This window comes from Calcarisporiella thermophila (genome assembly GCF_041956535.1).
Source record: "Calcarisporiella thermophila strain CBS 279.70 unplaced genomic scaffold VTP21scaffold_30, whole genome shotgun sequence".
Taxonomy (NCBI): Eukaryota; Fungi; Calcarisporiellomycota; class Calcarisporiellomycetes; order Calcarisporiellales; family Calcarisporiellaceae; genus Calcarisporiella; species Calcarisporiella thermophila.
This window is the reverse complement of record NW_027192220.1, coordinates 152,049-169,611: the sequence shown is the minus strand read 5'-3', so window position 1 is coordinate 169,611 and position 17,563 is coordinate 152,049. Positions and strand designations below refer to the sequence as shown.

Sequence of the window (17,563 nt, the reverse complement as noted above, 5' to 3'; positions counted from 1 at the left end):
GCAATATTATCAGCAGATGAAAAGATTAAATATTGATTAGGCGATTACAGAGATGGATAAATAATATAAAAACATTTTTCAAGTTCGATCACCAGATTTCGCAACGATTCTGAGGAGCAGGGCAACTAAAGGCCTGAGCAAACTCGGCGCTGTTCCTCACAGCACCACGAACTCGCCATTGGCTAGGACTATGTTCATTGGGGAAGTACTGCATCAACAAATAAGTGGAGAGCATTAGGAAAAATACAATCACGTATTAATGAATTAGGAGGGATGCTTACTCTCAAAACTCCTGCCTTAGGGAGATACGCCTCACAGTTCATATACCCATAGGCAATGAAGAACATTTGCTGTGGAGTGTACTTCTCCAGACCTGGAAGCAAGCGATTATCCGCCTGGCCCGACTGGAACCGTTTCAGCCAGGCACCATAGGATCTAGCAAGCCCTCCATTGTCTGCAATATTCTCGCCAAGGGTTTGCGTGCCGTTCACCTTGAAGACCTGATTTTCAACCGTTCCAATGGTGTATTCGTTGTACTGTAGAGTAAAGATATGCGTAAGTTTAAGTGTATAAAATAAAGGAAAAGCTGCTTACTTGGTCAACAAAGCACTTGGCTTTATCGTTGTACGCAGCTACTGCTTCGTTGGACCACCAGTTATTGTAATGGCCTGCTCCGTCGTACAATCTGCCAGTGTTATCATAACCATGCTAATGCAGAAAATAAAAGTTCAGTATTGAAACAAAGCATAGGATGGGTTGGGAGAAAACACTTCATACAATGATTTCGTGGCCAAAAATGGTGTAAGGTGCACCGAATTTGATGTATTCAGGATATACAGGGTCATATAGAGGATGCTTCATAGTGGCTAAGGGGGTTGGAATGAGATAGTCGTTTAATACAGATTGATACCATAGGATAATCAGATCAAGTATTTACCAGCAAGCACAGCAATCGAATTTGAATTGGGAGTATAGAAGGCGTTGAGTTCGTGCAAACTCGGCACGAGCTTCCAAGACAAGGGATCAATTGGCTTGTTGAGCATGGTCAAATAGAGATGATTGTGGAACTTCATTAAGTTGATCACGTTGGTCAAGTGTTCGTTAGTGACGTTGAAGTTAGCATAAAACTGCGCGATATTCTGCGCGGAGAGGGTCTCTGGGTCGTGTTCGGAGACAACGGCAGTTTCTTGCATTTTACTGAGCTGGAGAAGAAAAGTGCCAAATTAATAAATTGCAGCAAGGGCATAGCAGAAGAGAAGAGGAGTTGGGTCAGTACAACATACCTTATCGGCAGCATTCTTACGGGTTCCCTCATCCAGCCAGGTCATTTGGCTGAGTCGCTCCAAGAAGTTTTGCTGGATTAACGAGATGGCAGAAAATACCTCAGTGCGAGTCGCATTGTTTGAGTTGTAAAGAACGTAATATCGACCGGTGATTTGGGGTAGTGCTTGGTCGGCAAAGTCTACGCAATAACTCTGGCTGATGGTTTGAGGCATAACATCCTCCACGTATAGCTGCATGGTTCTCCATATCATGTAGAAACGAATAGCGGCGGGAGAAGTGCTGGCCACCACCGAGGAGACTGCGCGCATTTGTTCTGGGAATAGGACGTTGATTTTCGAAGGGAGAGGCTCGGAAGGGGGTAAATAGGCTTTGAGGAAATTTTCCCAGTTCACTGTAGGAGCAAGGGAAGAGAGTTCCCCAAGAGTCATCGGATGGAACACATCAACCTCTCTGGGGCGTCTTGGTCTAACATAGACACATTAAGATGGCAGGTAGAAATTTTCGTGAGGAAAACTACTTACAGAGAATCAGAAATGGTCATTATTTTTTTCGCCAACTCCACGACTTCTTTGGCGATAGCCGATGGATCGACTTGAGTAAGCGAGGGAACGAGCGGTATCAGCCCTTTGAACGCCGTTTCGAGAGACTTCAGCAATGTATTCTCGGCTCCCGGTAGAGAAAGGTCAAGTCTAAATCTAGGTATAGCAACGCCAAGCATCACATTTCCAGTCGTTAAATCAACCGTCGGATTCAAATTAAAGAAGCCGGATATTCGATAATCTGCGAAAGCCTTCCCGAAAAGGGTTCCAAGAAGCTCGGGACTATTCTCGAGTGGCCCACCAGCGAGAAGTTGGAAGGCAGGGATGAGTGGGCGAATACTAGTGGTCTTTCGCGAGTCACTCATACATGCGCTATAGAGCCCTCGCAGTTTTCCAAGCAAATCCTCATCAGCCTTGTCTATGGTAACTCCAGGCCAACCGTTAACGGGATTAGAGGGGTTAAACTTCCCGGTCACCAGATCTTCGATGAATTTCTTTAAAAGAAGAGGGATTGTATCAACTAGTTAGTAACCCCAAGGATCGAATTAGTCATTCTCACATCAGTCGAATTGTCGCCTGGTTGGATTAAGGGCACCTTTTCTGTCAGCATCGGTGTGGCCGTCTTAATGAAACCGCCGCCTAATTAGTAAACCTTAGTATTTCAGGATTTTTAGCAAATATGAACTCGTTAATAAATACAGGTGAAAGCATAGAAATCTTCACAGGGATTGACCGCGGGATCCATGAAAGATTTGTAGGAGGCTGCAAGCTCCTGGCACTGTGGAGAATCGCACACTGCGGGCTTCAAAAGAGAGGCATATGGTGCCTTAGTACAGCTTTTTACTTCATTTACCAAATAGAACGAGCTTTATACCTGAGGCGCTTGACGAGGCTGCAGAACAGGAATAGCTCGTGCTTCAACTCTGGAGAGCGCAGACAGCGCCAACATGGACACCACGGCCAGGTATCCTTTGCGCGTCAGTCTGCCTGCTCGAGTGCTCTGGTATTCTACCATTGAAGCTGAACTTGCCAACAAACTTAATGAGTGTAAATGAGTGAGGAATCGGACAGAAGCAGAGAGCCCAAACCCTGAGTCTTATTTAAACTCTTCTCCTGTCCTAACTCTTTGGGTCTCCCCAAGATACACAAAATTCTGTGCTCTGGTAATAGTCCACTTATCCAACCTCATTCGCTCAGTATACTCTCGGCTGAGCATTGGGCAGTGCATTTTTGGTGTGGCTGAAAAACATAATTGAAAAAGATGAGTAATAGTAAACCTGTTTAGAGGCCGTAGCAACTTGTAGACCCTTCAAAACCTAACAAAGATACGATGGGGGCTCCGTCACCACTTCTACTCTCATCTATAAAAATTAAAGTAATCACGTATCACCTGCTTCTATCTGAAGAAGGTCAGGCAGAAATGGAGAGCAATCAAATGTAGTCGTGACTTTACACCACTAAGTCATTGTAAATCACTTTCCAAATTGGACCTCGGTAAAGATACATGGTCTAAGTGGGCAGATTAGAGCGGTTTGGAATGTGTAACTGGACTCCTATATGTTGCTATGGATATTTCGAGGCTCCAGAAGCCACTGGTTAAAATATAGTCTCTATTATTGCGCTGAGCTAGTAAGCTTACATGCTTGAAACTCAAAGAAAATACAGAGCATATCGAGGTATTTAGCCATAATACCAACTATGTGCTATTTATGGTAGAACAGCTTAAATATATTTAGTATTGATTTTGACCATCTATATTAAAGGAGGTTGTTGCAGAATTTTAGTTTAAAATTATAATGCTCTAATAAAGTTGAGTTTTTGTGGCTGTGCATCTTAGCATTCATACTCAAATCTCATTGCCTTAGTTCGTGATTAGAATGTCAGCAATGTTTTCTGAGGCCACCAATCAAAACAACAGGGTGAGTCGGCTCCGAATCATATTGGTACTCAGTTTACAAGGTTACACTCGGATGTTTACACTGAAAAGAGATTCCAAAAAATCTACTTGCACAGGGTAATACTTCGGGTTATCGTTCTCGAGTACTTTCAAATCGATTCCAACTTGTCCTGAAAGAAAATGGGTTTGAGATATTACGAAATATTGCCTTCTCTTTTTGTTTGAAGTTAGATATTGGATCATCCTTATGCTATGTGGATTTTCGCAATCAGATGTAGATTGTACGTGGTGATATCATATTATATAATCGGAGCAGATACAGAATGCTCAACATTTTGCTCAAAATGCAAAATGCGGTTGTCTTACCGACATAATAGCATGTATTTGGATATTTATAGCACAATGCTGATTGGTATTTTATCTCTATGACAACCACTGCCTTTGAATTTTTAGGTGTATCCTGAGAAATAGTCCCAAAATCACTACTCACGACGAACGGTTTTATTCAAAATGTTCTCAAAATGATAATTAATACAAATTTAAAGAAATCGCCTTGAGCCAACGATTTTTCGGAAATGAAAGGTATAGATATCTAATATTGCCCGTCACCTGTCAAATTGGGCAGTTGCGTGTTCAATCGCTGCGCTTAACCCCTGCAATACTCCCTCCTCACCGCCCCTCAGGTCCACTCGCATCATTGCAGTGTCGCTGCTACTCTCCGCATCAGCGGGCGGATTTTGCCCTTGGGACGGCTGAAGTGCGTATTTAACCAGTCCCGCTATATGTACCCCAAAGGCGTTTTGACCATAGAGCGAGGCAGCACCAGGCACGATCTCTACGATCCTCAAGCGGGAGCACCGGGGCAAAATCTCAAGCGCGCCTTTCAGTGCTTGCTCAATGGAGGAGAAGGAGGGGGAGGTTTTCACTGGGAAAATAATAGTACGGTGGAATGAAAACGACTCTCCTGCCTCGGAGAGTAATTGTGCGAAGGCCGCGGGTTCAAGTGGCGGCACATGGAGCATGAAGAGCGTGGGTGGCAGGGCGATGTTAATAGGATGATAGCTTGTCTCTCCGCTAGGCGAAACAACATCTATACTGCCCTGAGCGAGCACTTGGCCACCACGACTACAACTTGCTCCGCTTACATGCAGGCTCATTTCCACCCTTCCCGTACCAGAGGCTTCCACTTCCTGAATACTCTCTGTTTTTTCAAGTCTAATTCGCAGTACCCTGTTGGATTCTGCCTGGAATATCGCAGAGATGATAACAGGGTCGGAGGGAGAGTCATTCTTTTCTAGCTTCATGGTATATGTCTATACAATTAGGAGGAGTTTTTAATTAATAAAATCATGGATTAGAGAGTGAGCTAAAAAATGTCAAGTACCACTAGAAAATCATCCTCGCGTAAAACTTCTCCGCTGATAGAATCTTCATATTCAAAGTCCACTACTCCAGAAGTTGCCTGTGTTGCTGTCTTTGTCGACTTTTTACTTGCGCTTTTCTCTCCTTTCTTGGATGATTTCTTCTTCGTCTTAAGAAAAAAATTGTTCATTCAGTATTTCATGGACAATGCAAATTGCAAGAAACATAAAATATTTACCTTGCCTGGCCGCTCTTTGTTCTTCGATGGTTTCTCTTTCTTTTTCTTTGATTTTTCATCTCCCTCCCCTTTCCCATTTTTGATTCTTCTTGTCTTTTGCTCCATTCTCGCTTGGCGGACTCGCTCTTCCTCTCGCCTGCGCACCTCTTCCGGACTTGAATAAGCGACCAGCTGTGGAAGCTTCTCATGCTCTCCAAGGGGAGTTGATAGATCCACATTCATGAGTCCGGAGTAATCGGTTTCAAGGATATCTCGCTCTCGGTTAGTTTGCCATATGAAGGAATTGCTACCAGGGCCGCTTGCTCCAACCTTCCTGACACCTTTGCCGGTAGGGGCTGCTTCCTCATCACTATGGACGGCGCCTTCAGGCATTTCTTCTTCTCCGAAAATGACTGGTGCCGGAGGAGGGATATCCACCAGCTCTTGCTTCTTTTTTCTTCCCTTCTTCTTATCCAATTTCTCTTTTTTAGGGCGCACTTCAAACTCGTCCATCGTCAACCGCACTATGGGTATCGTGTCTACATCCAGCTCCTCCCGCTCTTTTTCCTTCGATGCAGTGCTTGTAGGAGTGGGTGTCCGGGCCGGCCCATCTCCAATATAGAACGGATCATGCCTCAGTCGCTCCTTCCTTGCCTGACGCCTTCTTTCTCGTTCCTCTTCATCACTACTCTCGACAACCTTCCCCTTTTTACTCTTTTTCTCCTTTTTATGCCTACGCTTCGTCTCCCCTGCAGTTCCCATTGCCATCGCTCCCGCGTATGCATATACTTCTTCACCCTCACTTTCATTTTCTTCTTCCACTTCCGGCGGTAGCGGTTCATTGATCCACGCTTCAAGGTCCAAGCCTTCTGGCACGGGTACTTTCCGCTGTGCCTTGGGGGCAACAGGGTTCAGCTCATAGGAATCAAACAAGCTCGACAATTCTGCCAAAATAGCTGGAGATTTCGTTCGCGAATGCTCATCCAACCCCAAGAATTCATCGGCAGCGATGTTGTGGGAAGAGGTCAACGGGCGCTGAAGCTCTTCTTGAACAATATGTAGAATTTCCCTTATATTACATGCTCTCTCTTGTACCTCTAGGTCCATGCTCCGACAGAATGGGGAAAGCCCTTCAATTATCTTCTGGGTAACTCCTAGCACTTCATCTCTTGCCGCCACGTCCCATACGCCTCTCTCTGCTACCGATGAAGCCCACCGAGAATAAATCTTTAATATGTTGTGCACATACACTGCTTGCACTGGAGCGGCCAGTTTTTCTGCTGTTGGCTGCAACAGGAGCTCAAGAACCTTCACCGGTTCCGTAAGATATTCAAAATATTCTCCAACCATCCATGCGGCGGCATACAAAACTTCAGCATTAGACTCTGGATTATCCGCAGTCTCAAGGAGCTTCAAATCCTCCAATAACCGCACTCCCATACGAACCACAAACGGACGGACCGATTTGACCCTCACGCCAACGTCCATAAGTTGCGCTTTTAATGCCTCCCCCACATTGACGCCTGCAACATAGGTCAAGTCCACCAACACGGCAAGATACCACTCGAAACTTGTGATGGCAGCATATGAATTCTGTGAGCAAATGAAAAGGATGCGGTGAATAATGTCGGTACGATATGCGGGGTCAAGAAGCATGAGAGAAGAAGGTTCGGAAGTGGTTGAGGTGGATTGAGGGGTAGGGGATGCTGGTGTGGGGGTGTTGTGGGGGAGAAGATGGGACATAAGTCGTTTAACAACATCGGTTAGATTACGGCGGTTCACCTACAAAGCAAAATTGATGGACAAAAATGAGACATTTCAGCAAAAGAAACTCGAGTCTTCATACCATTCCGACTACTAAATCAAGCGCTCTCAATCTAATGCTAATATCTGCATCATCAATGCACTCTAGGATGATTTCCTTTTGCTCCGCTATCAATTTTGGATGTGTTTCCATCAATTTTGCCATGGCTAAGAGACCCACGTATTTCAAATTTTGATCTGGATCCTCTAGATAGGTACGAAGTTTGCTTGCGCATATGGATGCCAAGTGATTCTCTGAAGCAGGATCTGACGAGGCAATCACTTCAAGCATTCCACCTGATATTACTGTGTAAATGCACTCATAGAGAAGTGACATAGCAGGTGTGGTCTCAATTAAATGGGTGATAGGCTGATAAAGCTTTTTGGAAAGGCGAGGCTCGAGTGGCATTAGTGCACCAAACTATTAATGAAATGGGCATTTGTTTAGTTAAAAGAGATTCGCCTGATGGAATAGAATGAGAAAATATTTACTAGTTTAACTATTTTTATCAACATCCAATTATTCGATGATGTTGTCAACAGCTTGAACAACTGAGGTGCAAGCGAAAGGTAGTTCTTGGGACTCTTTTTAGCCAATTCACAAATCACATTGACCGCCGCAGATACCACCGCTACAGGAGAGAAAGATTAATCGATGAATACATATCAAATGTTAGTGCATAATTAAATGACTTCAAAACATTCAAGGACATTACATGGATCAGGATCTTCCAATCTCTCTTTTAATCGCGCAAAACTCAGTCTCAGTCCTTCAGGAAATCGCAAAAATACTTTGTATAATACAAGCACGGCTTTTTTGCGGACATATGGGCGAGAATGATTCAATAGAGAAACAATATCTTGGGAGAGATCACGCGCCAGATCGGGAGTTACAATATGGGAAAGACCATTAATCGCTAATCCAACATCAAGAGGATTTGACGACGCGAGATCCTGGGAAAAATTTTTAATGTGTTAAAGTATAATTTGGATCAATACGAAAACGGCACCATTTATAATTACTTTTTTGATTAGATTTGTCGTCAACATTAGCACATCTGTATCCTGCCTGAATGATTGTGCTGCTGCTAAGTACCCGATTCGCTTATGGAAATATTTTGGCGACGACATAACTTCAACAACATGGAACGATGCCCAAGACATATCATATCCCAGCATTTGCAGCTAATGAAGTCATAGAAATTCACAGGGTAGAGCAACGCTCATCGTTAAAACAAAGCAGCAAAAAATGAGCTTACATAAGTTAATTTTGCAACCGCCATGGCCTTGATATCCGCGTCACTTGACCTCATCTCTTGTCGGATCTCCTGGAGGCAGGCAGCGACGTACTTGTGTTCATTCTTTTTGTTCGCGCGGATCCCGCGTATTAAATCCGTAAGTGTTTTCTCGAACATCGCGTCTTATTTGGGGACGACACGAAACCAACAATGATATAGTCACGGAGTAACTGGAAGCCTAGGATGTTCTCGACAATTCCCGCTTAGTTGTTAAAAGATATGTGTCTCTTGGTGGAGATACTGGAAAAACCAAAAGGAGTTCATTTCGAGCCAGATGCATTTGCTGCGCCTCGCAACCCCTTGTCGAAAAATTTGAAAACAAGTTGATCGCACTATTTTTCATTTCTTTCATCCCATTTAGAACTATCCAATTACTTAGAAAATGACAGCTGCGTGGAAAGCCGCCGGTATCAGGTAAAATTCATTTGCATTAGCGTATATAAATGTTTTAGCGGTGGTAAACTGTAATCAACCTCCATGATGTTTTTTCGATAGTTATCTTCAATACCTCCAGATCTGCTCCCGTGCCGTTCGCAGTGCACTTAAGGAAGAGCCTCGCCTCATCGCGCAGCGACGTGATCAACAGGGTCTGAAATTCGCAATCTGGGAGAACGGAAAACAAGGAGAAGTGGTAAGTTGATGCATGGTTTTGACAGCAACAATCTCCGATTTATCTGATCTTTCTTAATCACGTTAGAAATTCGTTAATCCTCAAGAGAAGCCTAAGGCGTAAAACAAGAGAAACAACTTCGTTTTTATATTTAATAAAACAAAAATCAAATATTCATTTTAAATTCTGTAACTAATGCGTATTTTGACACATTGAGAGGAAGAAACGACAATGTATAGAGAAAAGAGTAATTGACAAAAATGGTCCAGAATTAAAACAAATGAAATAGTATAATTTACATAGCTATTTATAAGTGCTCTAAATACTAGAACTTGAGAAGGCTGCAGGTGGCATGGCAGTTCGTGGCATACCTCCTCCCAAAGGTGTAGGAGTCGATGGTCTTTGACTTAATCTACCATAGCTGAAATTATCTTCAGAAGGATCACAGTTTTCCACTGTTATGGCCGGTAGATCAGAAACGTCAGGTGTTATTATCCGAATGATACCGGATTCACCACTCCCTGAGCTCAGAACCTCCTGCTCCTCATCTGCCTGCTCTAAATCCAAATGACTTGGACCTAATTCAAAGTCTTCTAATTCTCCACATAAATTTGCGAGAGAATGAGCAAGATCATCCGCTAGAACCTTACGATTGGGTGGGTCTTCTCGTATTTGTTCCCACCCTACAGGTGGGGAGCCCGGCGGTGAGATGAGCCAGTTTTTCTCGAGCTCTGGGACATGAAGAGAATTTGATTCTGTATCAAAAGATGTATGCTAATAGAAAGTGCCAAGCGTCAGCCGATCATCAATATATCGTCCCAAGTTAATTCCCAATTTTATATCACCTCTCCATAATATACTCGTCCCTCCTTTCCATCTTTCCATTGCCATCCCCGATCAAGCTGATTTTTTGCATTGATGGCGTTTTGTGTTTCAAAGTATACTACAAAGATGCGTGCAAATGATCGAATTGGGATGAACCTATTAGGCCCAAATACATCAAGTCTCTCGCGCAATGAAGCAAAATCTTCAGGGTGTGTAAAATAGGCGATGGGCACATTTGGGATTATAAGGGTGTTGGTGGCGATTATGGATGGCATGATCTATTGATCCTACTCTCTCTGAATACCAAGATTCTGGATATAGAAATAATTCGATAACGCAATCAAAAAGTAAAATAAGTCCGTGGGAGAGAAGTGAGGGAGTATCCAGGCGCTTTTTTATAAATGAGAATGGGCTGAGAGTTTTTTTTAGATTCAAAAGATCTGGAAAAAAGGATTAGAAGAGCGTTTCCTTTGCCATAGCAGTCACATATATTAATTTATATAAATATAAATTTCTTCAGTTAAAATACAAAGATTCTTCTATAATTCTGTGTATATCCTCGGCGCCCCTAACTACTCTTTTCGCCTTTCGTCAAAATAACTTTCAACCATTAATCTACTGCCATCTCAGCAATTCTATTCTAGAAAATACCATTCATCTTCTGCTCCCCTTCATCTTCTCCCCACTGTCCTTCATAATAAGATACCCGTAATCTATCGAATGCTGGCCGCATTCGTACCTCTTTGTCGTATTTCTCCAGAAACTTAGAAGTCTCGTCATGGTCCATAACATGAGTAAACCCAACGAAATAAGCACGTTCAGGCTTGAGTTTGCGCACAACTTCCACTGCCTGAGGAAGAGAGAAATGAGAAGCATGTGGCATCATTGCTAGGGCATCTAAAACGATGAGCTTGCTATCTCGCATTAAGTCAAAGGTTGAGGGAGGGATATAGGAAACATCTGAGATATAAGATATGCCAAGAAATCGAAATCCTAAAGACCAGAAGGGTTCCCCTGATGCTATAATGTATCCATGATGAACTAGATAGGGCATATCAATTGGTTAAATAGGCATGGAATCGGAATCATCACAATTTAAAAGCAACCTGGCAGAGGTATAAATTCCGCGCCCTCAACCATGAAAGGACTCGCTCCATCTATAATATGATATCTAAACGATGCTACATCCCCGCCACCTGTTGCATAAGATTGATCGACAAGATATGTAAATGCACGTTCAACTGTGTTCATCGTCTCTTGGGAAAGATAAATGTCAATGTGATTTTGGACGTAACCGCCAAGCGTCCAAGAGCGTAAATCATCAAGACCATTAATGGCATCAGCATGACCATGAGTTAGAATCAGGGCATCGATTTTGCGAATCCCATGGCGAGGGAATACTCTGAGTGCAGAATCGTAAAAAGTTTTCCCACAATCAATAAGAATCGTCCTATATAATTGAAATTATAGGGAGTTAATTATCTATAATGGTGATAATGTTATTTGGTTATTTACTTTAGTTCGCCTTCCCGATTTCGAAATCGCACAACCACCGATGTGTTTTTGCGAATATTTTTATATCCATCGGGTAAAAGTGTAGATAGACATACTCTGCATTTTCGAGTTGAAGATGTGAGGCAGGGAATTGTGGGAACACAGCTAGAGGTGCCTGTTCCAAGAAAAATAATGGAATCTATTGATGGAGAGTCTATTGAAGCCAGCATATGATTCGTCATCGCAGATGATCCCATGAGCCAGACAAAAGAATGTTAACGGATGAATCCTTTATCCAAGGACTCCCTACATGATTCATTGTATGACCGAATTTGGCGGCTTGGCTTGATCACCATTTTAGTTAATGAGGCGTGACTTGAAGAACGCGCTTTTTGCTTGCTTCGTTTTTAATAACCATTTTATTGCGATAAGCTATTACGCGTTCCAATTAAGAGAATTACCCTTATTTTTAACAACTTTAAAAATATCAATGTTAAAGTAACTTACATCTCTATTTCAATGTTGGTTCAGGGAATTCCAAAGTTCATCCTCAATGACTTATAATTTGTTAGGTCTCTAGCGTCACCCGACCAAAATCCACCTCCATTACCATCCCATTCTAATCCATCATTAACAATATCCACCAAATCACGTCGTATTAATGGACGCTTAGGGTTAGGCGCTGTTCGTGTCACGCGAAGGCCTAGCCCTCGTTCGAATTTACCACCTAACCCTACGGCATCTTCCATATTTAGTGAGCAACAACAAGCTATACTAGGGCTACAAAGTGACACTTCTGTGGAAAATAGAGGTATTCCCTTAAGAGAATCTAGCAAGTTAGTAGGCTTAGGCAGAGAAAATAAGTCGCGACATTTATATCACTCTTCCAATTCAACTTTATCCCTCCCAACACTATCCTCTCCGCAACCTTCCTTATCACATGTATATCAAAAGGGCACCGAAGTGGATAATAAAAATGAAAATAAGAGAGCAGCAGAGGGAGAGGACGATGAGATAAATGTGGGTCGTGTACGCTTTAACCCACATATAAGCTATCATATTCCAACTGAGGCTATTCCTCGACGACGATGTGCGGCATCAAGTTTGAGTCGGCCATTAAGAATGGAGACGCGTGGAGTATCATCAGTATCAACTAGAGCATCACAATCCATAGATTCAATACCAGCATCAGCATCGATGGCATCAATTCCCACAACAGCGCTACGAATGCGACCAGAAAGAAACCTACCGCCACCAGCGCCTCCCTTCCAGAGGAACCAAACCACTAGTGGATCAGGAATTTCCTTTAAAGCTGGTACATAACGAAGATGATGCAAATAAAAATCCATGTAATATTAATCAATTAATTCCTAGCTAGACCCGAACTCTCTACGTGACATTTTAGCGAGTACCTCCTCCAATGATCTTGACTTACGACGCTGCAATACTGGCTTAGCATCCTCTGCTAGTAACTCTGGAATACACACCTTAAACTCGGGTATGCACTCTGGGCGACCCAGCTTTTTCCGTAGTTCGATATTGACTCGCTCAGGACGTACGGGTCCAAATAGTTCTGGATACAGAATCGAGGTGAGAATATAAACTTGACACATGTGGTCATTGATTTATTGGAAACAAATTTTGCAACGGTAGAAATCACAAAAGGTAGAAGAAGCCAAACGTTGCTCACTCTACGCCGGGGCCCTACGCATAGTTTCACACACGTCCACCCTCTCGCATTCACATTCAAATAGTCCGTCGAAATTCTCTGTCGGTCGAGAAACTGACGCAGTTCTACATCAGAGTATGAACCCTGTGGGATTAGCTGGTAATAATGAATGCAGGAAAGTGGGAAGAAGAAGAGAGTCGATTCGTATGCCAGCTAAGTACACGCGGATGAATTCTCGACTGGATGTATTGGAGGAAATTCCTTCTGAAATAGCTGATGAAAAAAAACCCGAGAAAAGAAGCGTTTATATTAAGGCGATGCCTCCCTCACTTTCGATTTCTGCCCTCAAACGCCCCATCAACGGTGGTAATGGGAGTGACCCTGAGAGGAAATTAACAAGCTCACCTGCACGAAACAAGTTGAAAACATCCGGTATAAAGGGGGTTCTTTCTCCTGCCTTGAGAGTGCAGACACCCGAAAAACGGCGCTCCAATTCAAATGCTGACCCCACCAGTATACCCTTTTCTAATTCGCTTGAGATGGGTGGCAGAACCAAAATGCCAACTTCACGGATACCCTCTCGACTTGGAGCAACTAAAGTGGGCATGAGCACCGGTTCGACTGAGGGTAGCCGACTACCCCAACCTAAAATCAGGACTAAAATTCCTTCAATTGTACCCGAGAAAAGCCGTTTGTTTCTCCCCACTAGTGGTTTGTCCAGTCGAAAACCAGTTACCATGGCTGCAAATACTGTCGGCGAAGGGGATCTAGCCCGAGATTTGGACTCATTATCTTTAAATTAACTTGATTTTCGTTGCTGGAAAGTTTAAATTGTAATTATCTCTTTTTGTCGCATTTTTTTTTTCTTTTATCCACTTCATAGTAAAAATTAAATGAAATAGTCACCAATGATATATTAAGTATAAAAAGTGAAAATTAAAAAAAAATCTAAAGTAAGCAATAGGAAAAAGTGATATATACCCGTTGATATAAAAAGGTTTCGAAAAGCTATAATAGCCAGGAAGTGTTTCTAAAGTTAATAATATAAAGCTTAATCTTGCATCGAGTCTCCGAACTGGAAACCTCCTTGTGGTACAGTTGCATCTTGCTGGAATGCGAACGTGCCGCGCGCTGCATCGACCTCTGGTGCGATGCCTGTGTCATCCTCCTCGTCTTCTTCACCAAAGTACTTGTCGATGATATTGTATGACTTTTTGTAAATCTGGAAAGAAGAGTACGAGTAGTGTTAGTATTGGGTATATAGGATAGAACGAAGTCAAATCCAAATTACCTCAACATTGTCATGGATCTGCAAGTTATGGATCTTTTCCATCCCGCCGCATTCTTCGACATATAAAGCAAATCGATTGATACCATCGGGGTCATTTGCTCGGATGGTCTCTCCGACTTTAAGGATGTTTTCAATTCCATCCAAAGCAACCTGGATAATTTTGTTGTCCATACTGGTCAGGAGTTCACAAAGAGGCTTAATACAGCCCTGAGAAACCAGATATTGTATCTGCTCGGGCCGTGCAAGAGCGCCTGAGGTCGCATTGGAGATAGCCCAGCAGGCCTCTTTCTTTGTCTTGAAGTCCGCAGTTGCCAGCACGTTAATAAGCGGAGGGATTAAGTTCGCGTCGATGACCGCCTGGATCTGCTGAGCGTTACCCGCCGTCACATTTGAGATTGTCCAGCAGGTCTCTTTTCTGATTCCATCCTTCGGACTCGAAAGCAGGTGTAGGAGAGCGGGTAAAGCACCACAGTTAAGGACAACCTGGGTTTGGGCATCATCCCCAGTTACAATATTGCCAATAGAACGCAGTGCAGGCGTTTGCACCGAGGTAGACTGGTGCCCAAGAAGCTCCACTAGACGGCGCACGACGCCGGATTCTATCACAGCTTGGATTTTCTCGTTTGGCCCATCACTTAAATAAGAAAGTGCCCAGCACGCATCAATCAGCACCTCGTCATCTCCAGTGTAGATAAGTTTGGCTAGGGCTGGCAGCGCAGCAGAAATGGTGGCCCAGTCTGGCTGTGGGTTTTTGCCGCGGCAGAAATTGGAAAGTGTCCATGTCGCGTTTCGCATAAGTGAGAGTTTTGAGGACTCATTGAGAAGGCGAAGAAGAGAAGGTAAAGCGCCCTGAGCAAGAACAAAGTCGCGACAAGCTGGACTATCACCGGCGATGTTTCCAAGAGCCCAGACGGCTTGTTCTTTGACATCTGCGATTGGAGAAGCGAGCAGTTCGACGAACACCGGCACGGCACCTGCCTCAATCACATATTGGGTTTGCTGGGAGGAACCGGACGCGACGTTAGTAAGAGCCCAAGCAGCCTCAAACTGTAAATAAAAAGGATAAAGAAATTTTGAGATTAATATATCATCTGGGACGCGTCTCATCGACGTGTTTACGCGTCGACATCAAAAGATCGCGCTAAGATTCAAGGATTTTACCTGAAGCATCGGGTGAGAGCTTTTTAGGAATTCCACAAATTTCGGGACCACGCCGCAGGCAACCACCTCATCAATCGGAGGGTTTCGCTCTCTGCTCAGCAATTTCCTGAATTGTATTGTTGCTTGCAGCTGCTGTTCCACATTTCCACTGAGCACCGCTTGGCACATTGCCGGCAAATCTTCGGTTGTGACTTTGCTCTTACCATTCACAGCGGAAGCATCAGCATCATCATCTTCGTCGTCGGATGTGGCCGAGAACTGCATATTGCGACGCTTGGATAAGGATTCCTCACGCTTCTGTTTGCGAATCTCGACAGAAGCTTGCTCACGGCGGCGCCGCACCTCATCTGGGGCAAAGAGGCCTCGGGTTTTGTATTCACGAGCGCGTCTGGCTACGTCCATTTTTTATATATTTTAATTAAATAGAGAAACAAATTAAAACAAAAGATATGAAGATGAAATAGTTTGGAAAAATTTAGAAAAGAAAAAGAGCAAACAACGCGTTTACATTTTAGAGTCTCCCCTCTCTCGAAAACTCCACAACGGTTGGTTCGAAAAAATTTTTCATTGACTCAGCCTATCGCTTCAATAAGACGCGTAAATTAGCCATTTCGATTAGATCATGAATACGTAATCAAAACCAAAGCTCATTTTATTTTAAGGTGAAGAAAAAAGGCTTGTATCGTCTCTACAAAATAAGGGGAAATGAAAAACAGGAGGGCGAAGCAGGAAGAGGAAGAAATAATAAAGTAATAATATCATGAAATATGAATATCAAAATGGCAAATAACCTTAACAAGTATTAATTATCACTTTTTGATTCGACCTCGCCTTCTCTCGAGTCAGAATGCAAAACCGCACTACAGAGTTGTGATAGAATGGTGAGTTTGCTTCCATCCTCGCTCTGCTCTGTCCCACCTCCGTTGCTTGAGCCGCTCCCAGGCGGCGGAGTTGGTGCGGAATGGGGGACTGTGGCTAGAGTGGGAATGGGCGCTGAGATGGAGTTGTTATTGGCAGAAGATGCCGAAGGAGCCTGTAGCTGCTGTAAATGCTGTTGATGCAAGAGTGCGGCTGGATTAACGGGATATGTGTAGGCGTCATAAGTTGTATAGAAGGCGGGGTCGGTCGCAGCATTGGATGCGGCAGAGGCGAAGGGAGGGAGAGTCGTAAGAGGCGAGTTGGAGCCATTTGTATTGATGGACATGTATGGATTTGCTTTATCTGATTATGAAGCAAGAGTTCAAAAGCAACTTAGTTTCTTCCTCTCTATTGACCCATTTATCTCACAACTAAAAGAAACACTCTTACCTTCTCCAGCTTTCTTTCTGCGTTTATACGGACCCCGTTTGATACCTTTTTGTCGTTCCTTGCGGGGTGAATCCACGCAAGTAGCAGTCAGATTGTATTTCACGCACCGCTGACAAGGCCGTCCCTCATCGCATTTCTTACAAGCTCGCTGACAATTAACTGATAAGGAAATATACGAGTTCAGCTGAATAAATTGTGGATAGATGTATCATCGACTTGATGAGCTTACCGCATGCATTTTTCACCTGCTGACGCTTCGGTTTCACTGGGGACGTCTCCAGCCCATGACCGTTTCCATTTTGGTGATGAGCGTGGTGATAGTGTGATAGATCTGCCTGCATAGTTGGCTGGGAAAATGAAGCCAAAAAAGACGATGAGGTTGTAGTCATGTCGCCATCAGCCGTATAATAGCGATCGTGAGTGGCCATCGTTGAGAGTAATATGTTGAAGATTAAGCGCAAAAAAATATTTAACCACCGAACTCTTGCGGGTTTGACTTCTTTTCTTGGATTAAGAAATAAAAACCCCGCCAACCTATTGCTTATATTTAAAGTGCGTTCAAGCGGCAAATGCGCTTCTAATCCTCAGCGTCTCCCGGGAGTAGGAAAATTTGAAAAAAGAAAATTATAAAGGAAGAAGGGTGTAAAAACGAATAGAGATGAATGAAGATAATATCTCAGGGTAAACGAAATTCCCTCTCTTTCCCAATTAAGGATAAACGTCCAGAGCAAATTGGAAAAGAAGGAGGATATAGAGGAGAATACTGGCGGATTATAATTATGATGTGTTTTAGCAGCCTCAATGT

The 17,563-nt window shown here is 43.4% G+C and overlaps 8 protein-coding genes across 8 annotated transcripts; 2 read left to right on the top strand and 6 right to left on the bottom strand.

The window, feature by feature from the left end:
• Positions 1-88: 88 nt before the first annotated feature.
• Positions 89-2,838, bottom strand: VTP21DRAFT_7500 (uncharacterized protein; the record flags this gene model as incomplete). The annotated part of the gene is made up of 10 exons (XM_069398249.1): positions 89-208; positions 282-536; positions 595-708; positions 778-866; positions 938-1,202; positions 1,284-1,749; positions 1,806-2,317; positions 2,383-2,462; positions 2,523-2,625; positions 2,698-2,838. The coding sequence occupies 10 exons, from the start codon at positions 2,836-2,838 to the stop codon at positions 89-91; spliced, it is 2,145 nt and encodes a 714-aa protein (XP_069246498.1).
• A 1,487-nt stretch (positions 2,839-4,325) lies between these two features.
• On the bottom strand, positions 4,326-8,517 carry VTP21DRAFT_7499 (uncharacterized protein; the record flags this gene model as incomplete). The annotated part of the gene is made up of 8 exons (XM_069398246.1): positions 4,326-5,033; positions 5,105-5,251; positions 5,321-7,081; positions 7,146-7,523; positions 7,595-7,734; positions 7,819-8,056; positions 8,126-8,287; positions 8,362-8,517. 8 exons carry the CDS (start codon positions 8,515-8,517, stop codon positions 4,326-4,328), a joined length of 3,690 nt encoding a protein of 1,229 aa, XP_069246497.1.
• A 265-nt stretch (positions 8,518-8,782) lies between these two features.
• Positions 8,783-9,133, top strand: VTP21DRAFT_7498 (uncharacterized protein; the record flags this gene model as incomplete). Its single annotated transcript, XM_069398245.1, has 3 exons — positions 8,783-8,814; positions 8,896-9,031; positions 9,098-9,133. 3 exons carry the CDS (start codon positions 8,783-8,785, stop codon positions 9,131-9,133), a joined length of 204 nt encoding a protein of 67 aa, XP_069246496.1.
• A 195-nt stretch (positions 9,134-9,328) lies between these two features.
• Positions 9,329-10,110, bottom strand: VTP21DRAFT_7497 (uncharacterized protein; the record flags this gene model as incomplete). Its single annotated transcript, XM_069398244.1, has 2 exons — positions 9,329-9,784; positions 9,856-10,110. The coding sequence occupies 2 exons, from the start codon at positions 10,108-10,110 to the stop codon at positions 9,329-9,331; spliced, it is 711 nt and encodes a 236-aa protein (XP_069246495.1).
• Positions 10,111-10,475: 365 nt separating this feature from the next.
• On the bottom strand, positions 10,476-11,586 carry VTP21DRAFT_7496 (uncharacterized protein; the record flags this gene model as incomplete). Its single annotated transcript, XM_069398243.1, has 3 exons — positions 10,476-10,876; positions 10,942-11,285; positions 11,351-11,586. 3 exons carry the CDS (start codon positions 11,584-11,586, stop codon positions 10,476-10,478), a joined length of 981 nt encoding a protein of 326 aa, XP_069246494.1.
• A 233-nt stretch (positions 11,587-11,819) lies between these two features.
• On the top strand, positions 11,820-13,801 carry VTP21DRAFT_7495 (uncharacterized protein; the record flags this gene model as incomplete). Its single annotated transcript, XM_069398242.1, has 4 exons — positions 11,820-11,827; positions 11,902-12,644; positions 12,708-12,919; positions 12,983-13,801. The coding sequence occupies 4 exons, from the start codon at positions 11,820-11,822 to the stop codon at positions 13,799-13,801; spliced, it is 1,782 nt and encodes a 593-aa protein (XP_069246493.1).
• Positions 13,802-14,049: 248 nt separating this feature from the next.
• On the bottom strand, positions 14,050-15,852 carry VTP21DRAFT_7494 (uncharacterized protein; the record flags this gene model as incomplete). Its single annotated transcript, XM_069398241.1, has 3 exons — positions 14,050-14,220; positions 14,290-15,336; positions 15,451-15,852. 3 exons carry the CDS (start codon positions 15,850-15,852, stop codon positions 14,050-14,052), a joined length of 1,620 nt encoding a protein of 539 aa, XP_069246492.1.
• Positions 15,853-16,252: 400 nt separating this feature from the next.
• VTP21DRAFT_7493 (uncharacterized protein) lies at positions 16,253-17,186 on the bottom strand (the record flags this gene model as incomplete). Its single annotated transcript, XM_069398240.1, has 3 exons — positions 16,253-16,671; positions 16,759-16,917; positions 16,988-17,186. 3 exons carry the CDS (start codon positions 17,184-17,186, stop codon positions 16,253-16,255), a joined length of 777 nt encoding a protein of 258 aa, XP_069246491.1.
• Between the last annotated feature and the right edge of the window lie 377 nt (positions 17,187-17,563).